The sequence below is a fragment of the Sarcophilus harrisii genome, chromosome 6 (genome assembly GCF_902635505.1).
Source record: "Sarcophilus harrisii chromosome 6, mSarHar1.11, whole genome shotgun sequence".
Classification (NCBI taxonomy): Eukaryota; Metazoa; Chordata; class Mammalia; order Dasyuromorphia; family Dasyuridae; genus Sarcophilus; species Sarcophilus harrisii.
The window spans coordinates 239,167,196-239,177,044 of NC_045431.1; the positions used below are offsets into that span (position 1 = coordinate 239,167,196).

At 40.3% G+C, this 9,849-nt stretch overlaps 1 protein-coding gene across 1 annotated transcript; it reads left to right on the top strand.

Moving 5' to 3' along the window:
- Window positions 1-7,357: 7,357 nt before the first annotated feature.
- LOC100925643 (mas-related G-protein coupled receptor member X4-like) lies at window positions 7,358-8,353 on the top strand. Its single transcript, XM_031943032.1, has 2 exons — window positions 7,358-7,661; window positions 7,693-8,353. The coding sequence occupies exons 1-2, from the start codon at window positions 7,428-7,430 to the stop codon at window positions 8,338-8,340; spliced, it is 882 nt and encodes a 293-aa protein (XP_031798892.1). The 5' UTR covers window positions 7,358-7,427; the 3' UTR covers window positions 8,341-8,353.
- The last annotated feature ends 1,496 nt before the right edge of the window (window positions 8,354-9,849 follow it).

Below are 9,849 nucleotides of genomic sequence, written 5' to 3' on the forward strand. Positions count from 1 at the left end.
CGATGAAGAGAGCCATCTACACTCAGAGAGAGGACTGTGGGAACTGAGTGTGGATCAGAACATAGCATTTTCACTCTTTTTGGTGTTGTTTATTTGCATTTTGTTTTCTCTCATTTTTTTCTTTCTTTTTTGATCTGATTTTTCTTGTGCAGCCTGATAATTGTATAAATATGTGTGTGTATATATACATATATATTGGATTTAACATATTTTAACATGTTTAATATATATTGGCTTACTTGCCATCTAGGGGAAGGGGTGGGGGAAAGGAGAGGGAAATTTGAAACACAAGGTTTTGCAAGAGTCAATGTTGAAAAATTATCCATCCATATGCTTGGAAAAATAAAAAGCTTTAATTAAAAAAAAAAGAAATTGGCATGCTTTAGGACCCTGGGGGAAGAAGGTTGGAAAGATTTGGACCCAGGTATCCTGCTACAGGTGTGTGGCCCAGTGACTCCCTCATCCTTGTATGGAATGAAGAGATGAAGAACTTAGAGTAATGTGTGAATCCTTTTTCTTTATTTTCATTATTCCTGTGTTTCCATATGACCTGCATAATAAGTACAATATATTCAGGCCTATATTTACTTAAACAGGCATATTTACTTAACTTAAGTTGGTGACATTTATCAATATTCAGTCTATTAGTTTGATCACTATTGGCATGATTATCTAAAGCCTGGAGGCCTAAGCCAGAAACCTTTCATTCCAATCTCTTGGGACAGCAACAACCAATTAGATACACCCCCCCTCAATGCTCTCTTACTTGTGATATAATCTTTTGTAACAAAATCTATAAAAGCTGTATATATTCACTAATTCTAGGACCCTTCTACTGTGAGTAGCTTCATTTTCCTTTATCTCTAGCAGCTGGACTGCCTTACCTCTTATGAGATGCTATAACAAACAATCATTCTGCTTTCTTCTTTGAATGATCTCTAAGTAGTCATTTTAGGTAGGGGTCTTCCCCATCCCACACATCACCATTTTGTAGCTAAGGTTTAGGTTTTCAGCCTAAGAGAATTCTTTTTTTCCCCCTAATTTTACTAATTCTCTTAGAGTCTTATCAAAAAATGTAATTTTCATAACAATTTGTAGCAACAATGCAAATAGTTTTGATCAAGTTTTCCACTTGCATTCACCCATTTAAAGTGGTATTTTGTTTAGTCTCTAGTATGCAGAAGAGCTGACTAAAGTTCTATTTCTCTGGACTTTTTGCCAAAGTGTAACTACAGGAAGAAAAAATGAAAATGATGAAGAATTTAGCAATATCGATATTTTCTTTTGATGTAATATAGCTTCTCGGGGAGACATCAATAATTTTAATGTCCCCTAACTTTGGGGGGGCTTCTCTTCTAACAATCTGTCAATGACTCTAAATCTTCTGGCTATGGAATCTGATCCTGAGGCGTCTGATCTAAGAATGCAATTGTTCTAACAATTTTACCTGTCAATAATTCCAAAGTCTTCTGGCTTTAGAATAGTCCTAGGTCTTCTGATCAGTGATAATCAAATTCTTGAGACCACTTGATTCTACCCCTATGCCACTAAGTTAGCATATCAATAATATGATTAATTTTATAAATTTGTCTCCTTGCTCCTGTTACTTTGCTAAATTCTCCTGAAATTTAGAATGCTTCAATTGGCATTTACAATAAACTTTGTCCCTTGACATGGAAATGGATTCAAGCCAGAAAATTCTTTTGAGATACATCACAACATCATTTGGTCTATGAACCCAACCTTTTGGGGTCCCTTCCAAACCTCAACAATTTGTTCTAAACTGATCGTGGGAGACTGTTCAATAAAATTCCATAACTCCCTAAGTAATTAAAGGTCATGTGCTTGCAGGTCAGTGACCCTCTTGGAAGTCAAAGTCCCTGGAGAACACTGAGGGCTTAAAAATTTTTCAGTTTAGTCTTGTCTGGTAAACCCCTAGGTATTTTATTTTGTATACAGAATATTAAATAGAATTTCTCTTTCTATCTCTTGCTGATGGGCTTTGTCAGTAATACATAGAAATGCTGATAATTTGTGTGGGTTTATTTTATATCCTGCAATTTTGCTAAAACTGTTAATTGTTTTCACGAAGTTTTTGGATGATTTTCTAGGATTCTCTAAGTAAATCATCATTATCATCTACAAAGCATGATAGGCTTATTTCCTTATTGCCTATTCTAATTGTGGTAATTTCTTTTTCTTTTCTTATTGCTAAAGCCAACATTTCTAGTGCAATATTGGATAATAGTGGTGATAATGGACATCCTTGTATCATCCCCTGATCTAATTAGGAATGCATCCAGCTTTTCTCCATTACAAATACTGCTTGCTGCTGTTGCTTTTAGATAGATATTGCTCGTTATTTTAAAGAAAGTTCCCTTTATCCCTATGTTCCCTACTGTTTTTAATAGGAATGCGTACTGCATTTTGTCAAAATCTTTTTCTACATCTATTGAGATTATTATATAATTTCTGTCAGTTTGTTATTGATATGGTTGATTATATTAATAGTTTTCCTGATACTGAACCAGCTCTGCATTCCTGGTATAAATCCCACTTGGTTTTAGTGTATTATCCTGCCAATAAGGTGCTGCAATTTCTTTGCTAATATTTTATTTAAAATTTTTGCATCAGGCTCTAACTCTTGAAGGTGGAGATGGGAGTAAAGAGTCCGAATACCCAGCTCTGTCTCTGTTTGCAGGGCGTCTTAGAGGAGCAGGTTTTGTGGGGCTGGGAACATCTGCCATGGCTGTGTCCCCCACCCCCAGCAAAGAGACTATGTTAATGACAGTGCCACTGAGAGCAGAGCAAATGCGAGTGTGACTGGAGAATTTTGTGGATATAACTGGATGCAGATCCCCTCTTTGCTCATTGCCCTGCTTGAGCTGGTGGGGAACAGTGTGTGGCTCCAGGGTTTTCACATTCAGAGGAATCCCTTCTCTGTCTACATTCTCAACCTGGTGAGGGTTGACGTCTTCTTGCCTTGCTGCTCCTTTCTGATCTCCATAACTAGATTTATTGGATATTTGAATGACTATTTAAAGTTTGAAATTGTGCTCTATCTCAGATACCTATTGTATAATATGGGCCTGAGTCTCCTGGCCGCGATCAGCACCGAGCGCTGTCCAGCTGTGCTCTTCCCCATCTGGTACCTATGTCACAACCCCAAGCACAAGTCTGCTGAGGAGTGTGCTCTAGGTTCTGGCCGGGATGATGGAAGTCACAAAGTTTGTCACTCAGAATTATGTGTCTCCTAGCCGTTCCTGCGACAACTTCTTCATTATCTATTTCTTGTGGTTCCTCCTCCTTACCTGCATCCTGTGAGTGTCCAGCCTGACTCTGCTGCTGAGAGTCCAGAGCAGTTGCTGGCACTGGCAGCCTTTCAGGCTCTACCTCCTGACTCGGTTTACCAGCTTCTTGCTCCTGCTCTGTGTGTATATATATATATATATATATATATATATACATACATATATACATATATATGTGTATGTGTGTGCATATAATATGCTCATGCATAACTGGCTCGCTTCTCTCCTGCCTTGTATGAACAGCTGCATGAACCCCTTCATTTACTTCCTTTGCATCCTTTGCCTAATCATCCCCATATAATTATGAGAAATTAAAAGACCTTAATTTACACTGAAATATAGAGATATAACAGATATCAAGGTGAAATATTTCATCAGCTGTATATAGAGAGAAATAGAGAAAGAGTGAAAATTCTAAGTCAAATGTATAAAGATTCTTCCACAGGGTACTCTTCAGTAGTGACTAGATCACAAGAGTAATAGTATCCAGACACAGTCATTCAGATTCAAAGAAAGGCTATCTACCATGGGAAAAAGAAAAGCTTCTTGTCTTACAGTTTAAGAAAGTCTCAGACACTTAACACATCCTAGCTGTGTAACGCTGGACAAATCACTTAACCCCAATTGCCTCAAGAAAAAAAGGCAAACAAGATTGGACTAAATGATGGTCAAATGCTTTTATGCTGAAATTTGGGGGAAATTATACTCTCCTTTGAGAGTCTAATCTTGCCAAATAATTTTTTGGAAAAAAAGAAACCCAAGCTTAGAGATCCCATGTTCATTAAAGCAATAATGGAAAGGAAGATAAGAGGAGAAGAGAGAGAAAATATGGCCTTGGGGCATCATAGATGAAGATTATCCAAATATAGAATACAGAATGGTCAATTGATCATTAATAATGGTCAATGGATCATAACTGAATATTTTCACCATTTTGTTGCTGTTTGTTTCCTTTTTAAAATTTCTAATTTTTTCCTCTTTTTGATCTGATTTTTCTTGTGCCACATGATAAATGTGGAAATTCACATAGAAGAATGGCATATGTTTAACATATATTGGATTACTTGCTGTCAAAGGGAGGAAAAGAGAGGAACAGAGAGAGAAAAACTTGGAAGCAAGGTTTTGCAAGGAAGAAAGGTGAAAACTATCTTTGCATATATTTTGAAGGTATAAAGATAAAATGTACACTGCTTGTGGCTGCTGGGGATCTAATTCTGACCAGCAGAACAGATCCTTTCATGTGAGAGGATGATAAGGATACAAGGAGACTGAGAGGCAGTTGCATTCCGTGACTCTCCCCTCTTCTCTCTTGCCTCCAATTTATTTCATCCAATTCACAAGCCACATCTGCATCAGTAAAGGCTGCTTTGCAATTCCTTCAAGTGTGTTATTTTCACAGATGTTGGGGCCCTCAGAGAATACACCTGTCCCTTCACACTTAGGCATGGTCCTTAACAATAAAGCTATTTTTTAGAAAAATAAGAAATTATAAAAATAAGTGGTTATAAAAAGGTACATTATACTGTGTGTTTATTTGTGTATATTACTATACGTTCTTGTAAATATATGTATATTGTATTATATATTTTGTGAATGAAGAAGTGTACACACATATATATTTATATATGTCTATATCTGTATAAACATTGTATATACATACATAACTGTATATACAGTTTTCCTTATTTGAACCTTGAAATCCATGGTTCCAACCAGTCAAAGCCTCATTCCAATCAATACTCGCTTGTAGCTTGAAAAAATCTGAGCCTCTTCAATCTGGATAAAACTCTGGCAACAAGAGAATACACAATTTCTTTTCAGAAAATTCTGTAAGAGCTCGAAAAGGACCTAATGGACCATGTGAACAATAGGAAATATTTTTTTTCTCTCAAGTTATAACTACCATGACTGATAAATATGCAAGGATAATGGGAAAGACCAGTTAATTGGGGATAATGGGCCATATTAATCTAACAGTAATTCCTCTACATCCTATTGTAGAAGTTGGTGTTTACAGAGAATCAAAGTCTTTTCCAGAGCAACACCATTTAGGAAGCTTTATCTGCACTTGAAAGCTTTAGGGAATTTGTGACCTGAGGTCAGTGTTTGGAAAATCTCCACTTTTCCAATATGAAAGCAAATAGAAAGTCTTTTAGAGTAGTAAGTGTAACAAGAAGGGGAGGGGACAGAATATAATGGAAAGAGAGGAACTATCCTGAATCCTGCTCCTATCTCCACTCTCATGTCCCAATGAGAAAGACAGATACATACATCAACAGCAGAACCAGGGACAGGAATCTGGGGAGGAAAAAGGGAAGTTCAGAGACTGGACCCTTTCTTCATCGTAATTTCTCATCATTGAATTTTGGTGAGTTTAATCCTTTATAAAGTTGTGTTTAATCCTTTATAACTTTGTGTATTTCCAATTGCACAGCTGGAAAATCTTAGCCTGGGAAGTGGGGAGCAGCAGAAATTTCGGCTTCTGTGTTCTGATGCTTTCTTTTTCCCTTGGAGGGCAAGAGCACCACCCAACCTTCAAACTCTGTAATATGTCCCCAGCTGGGAGGGAGAATGAGTTTGTAGCACTTAAGAACAAGGGTGTGAAAGATCATGTTCCCAATCCTCCAGATGCAGGGTCAGGGTCAGGGGATGAGTGAATCCCATATCTCCTTAAATTTTTCCTATTCTCGGTCTGAATGAACTGATCTATCCTTTCCCAGACATTTGGCCCTAAATCTCATCATTTGTCCATAAAGAGAAACTGAAGCCATAGCAATCAACAATCCCAGACATTACTGTTGGGCATGCTCTGTGCTGATCAATTATCTGGTTGGGCATAAAGTGAACACCTGGGGCTGCATCCTGCTCCCCTCTGCTTCCTCTCAGTAGAATATCAGCTACTTCAGAATAGGGACAATTTCATTGTCTTTGTATTTCAATGCTAAACTTAGTGGTAAAAATGAGTCTGGGCCCAGAATCTCCAGGAGGTAAGTATTGAGCAAATGTTTATTGCAATTTGACAAAGAAAATCAGTGAAGAAACTGTTTCATTTCCTTCTTTCCTTTCTAGGAGTGGTTAACTAAGGATGTGGAACATGTTGGATTTAACTCATGTGATGCTTAGTTGTGGTGATGTAGGGATTTAAAATGTCCAACCTGCAATAAGATAGATTGAGGGAAAGCGCTAAGCCAATGGCACTTTATTAAAGGGTCTGTGGTCCCCTTAGATCTTACTCTGAGGAAATGTAAGAACTCATTCAATTCTCTAATTTCCTGCCATTAAAATATTTTCAACCCAATAAATTTTGATTTATAATGATTAGTGACCTTAACTGAACTTCATTGCAAATAAGTTTCCATTGTTTTTTGTTGCTTATATTTAGAAAACACATTCATGGTGACTCTCCCACCTTCTCATTACTGTTTCCTTGTTTCTTTCAGTTACCCAAAGAAATCCCAGAGCAAAGCCAGAACTAAGAGCTAATCCTTTCTCTATCAATCAATTAATGAGGATGTATTTTATGAAACAATTCTTTTAGAGTCTTATCAAAAGATGTCATTGAGTAACAAAATTGCTTTAGTCATATTTGCCAAGTGGATTCACCCATTAAAAGCGCTGTTTTGGTTCAATCTCTAGTATATAGAAGAGCTGGCTAAATTTTCCTGTCTCTAGGCTTTTTGCCCAAGTGTAACCACAGGAAGAAAACATGAGAATGATGGAAAATTTATCAATGTTCTAAGCTGATGGTGGGAGATCAATAAAATCCTATATATCTCATCTATCAGCAGTTTCCTTTGGAAACTGATTTAATAACCTACAAGGTGTAGGTTTATGGATGAATAAATAGGAATGAAAAAGTCTTCATCCTAGTTGAATAACTGGTTACCAACATGAGTGAAATAACCCTTTCTCTCACTAGTAAGTGAGACTAGAATATTATTCATTGCTTACTCTTGACCTACACTTCTGGGGAGGTGAGGCTCTAACTCTTGGAGGTGGAGATGGGAGTAAGCCCTTCTCTGTCTCTGCATCCCCAGGGCGTCTGAGAGGAGCAGGGCTTTCTGGGCCTGGGACCACCCACCATGGCTGTGTCCCCCACACCCCAACAACAGGAATATGGTAATGACAGTGCTACGGAGGGAAGGGCAAATGAGAGCTTCTTGGACATCAGAAGGATTTCATTTTTATCATTGGATGTACATGTTCTCTCTGCTTGTTGCCTCCCTTGGGCTGCTGGGGAACGGCGTGGTCCTGTGGCTCCTGGGCTTCCGCATCCGCAGGACCCCCTTCTCCGTCTACATCCTCAACCTGGCGGGGGCCGACGCCCTCTTCCTCTGCTACTCCTTGCTGGCTTTGTTATGTTTTTCATTTTCGTTTCAAGTTCATGATAATATTCAACCTCAGATACCTATTCTACACTGCGGGCCTGAGCCTCCTGGCCGCGATCAGCACCGAGCGCTGTCTCTCCGCGCTCTTCCCCATCTGGTACCGATGTCGCTGCCCCAAGCACACGTCAGTCTTGGTCTGCGCCGGGCTCTGGGCTCTGGCCGGGATGATGCAAGTCACAGAGGCTGCCACTCTTCATTATGTGGATCCTGGCGGTTTCTATGTCAACTTCCTCATTATTTATATCCTGTGGCTCCTCCTCCTCACCTGCGTCCTGTGCGTGTCCAGCCTGACTCTGCTGCTGAGGGTCCAGTGCAGCTCCTGGCGCCGGCGGCCCCCCAGGCTCTACCTCCTGGTCATGCTCACGGTCCTCGTGTTCCTACTCTGCGGCCTGCCCTGGGGGGTCGGGGATTTCATAAATCATCACTTCAGAATAGAACTCATGCCTTATAGCCTCTCTCAGTCCCTGGCTTGTGTGAACAGCAGCGTGAACCCCTTCATTTATTTCTTCGTGGGCAAACGAGGGCATAAAAGGAGGGAGCCCCTCAGGCTGGTCCTGCAGAGAGCTCTGGGGGAGGAGCAGGAGGTGGGAGGGGGGATGAGGGACATCCCCCAAAGCAATACCCAGGAGACCTCATCATGAGGCTAAGAACAAGAGGCCCAGAGATGAGGCCCAAGAAATAAACCCCTGCTCCAGGCCACCTGCAGCCCCTTCCCACCTCCCTGCCAGGAAAAGCACAATTTCTTCTGTCATTCTTTAGGTTTTTGTCCAGAGTTTCCATTCTAAGGGATGAGCAAACATTTATTGGGTGTAAGCCAGGCAGGTGAGGATGGCAGAAGGTCTGGAATCTCCAGGGTCTGGAATGGGAAGAACTGGGATCTGGCCTGACATACTTGCCATCTCTGTGACCTTGGGCAAATCACTTAACTCTGTTTACCTCAGTTTACTCATCTGTAAAATGAGCTAGAGACAGAAATGGCAAAACACTCTATTCTCTGCCAAGAAAACTCCAGATGAGTTGACAAAGACTCACATGACTGCAGGACAAAATTATACCAGGAACCCTCTCCCATGTGCTTTACAAATATCTCATTTAATCCTCACAATATAGCAGAGAAGTAGGCACTCGCAGGATATCCATTTTACACTTGAAAAAACTGAGGCAGGAAGAGGTTCAGTGTATGTGGGACTGGATTGGAATTCAGATCTTCTTGACCCCAGGCCCAATACTCAGTGCACTGTGAGGCCTTGGAGCTTGCTGGAGGCTTCTTTACCTAGGAAGTGAGGTCCAGGGTCTCACCTGCCACCAGCCAGAGGAAAGTTCTACAAGAAATGGCCCTTGTCCTAAACAGTACAGGAAAAAGAAATCCATCCTTGAAGGCCCCAGGCCACCCTGTCATTTTGTAAATGAAGGCATGGATTCAGGTCAGACTCTTCCAGGTTCTTGGAACCATGACTCCGCCCATGTTATCTCCTCTCAGACTTGATCTACAAGGTTCCTTCAGGCCTCTGGGTCCCTATCCCAATGCTATCCTCTGCCCTGAAAAGAGATTTCAGTTTAGCCATGTCCCCCTCCCTTCCTTGCCAGGGCTCCTTTCCCTTCCCCTCACCCCTTCCTCTCCCAGCTGAGCCAAATCCTTTTCCCTAGATAAAAAGATAAAAATCTTTTTCTCTAGACTGGAGCTCAGCATCCTTTCTTGTGTCCTCTCTGTCCAGGTCTCTCTGAGTTTCTGTGACTCTATTCCAATCTCTCTGCACTCTTCATGACCCAGTTCCTGATGAATGCAGGTATTATAGGGGTGATATATGACAGGGCACAAACTAATGAGACCAACACAAAGGAAGGAGACATATCATTTAACACACATACATATCACACACACCACACAAACATATCATACAACATGCATACAACACAAGAAACACACACACACACACACACACACTGAACAACCATTTCCCGTGTAATATCTCAATTGGGAAAATCATTCAGCCCCATTTGATTCCTCAAGTGACAATGACCTTATTTCTTCCTCAGTGGTTTCCAGTTCCATATTATACTTGGTTCAGACACCAAATGGTGTAAACTTATGATTCTTCTTAACTTTTATTACTTCCCCTTCGTCATAATGTACAATGTATATAATGGTT

Bases quoted from the DNA above. Each gene is read 5' to 3' on its own strand.
- LOC100925643 (XM_031943032.1), top strand. From the start codon at position 7,428: ATGGTAATGACAGTGCTACGGAGGGAAGGGCAAATGAGAGCTTCTTGG. The intron at 7,662-7,692 runs GCTTTGTTATGT...TTTCGTTTCAAG, and splicing joins TCCTCTGCTACTCCTTGCTG to TTCATGATAATATTCAACCT.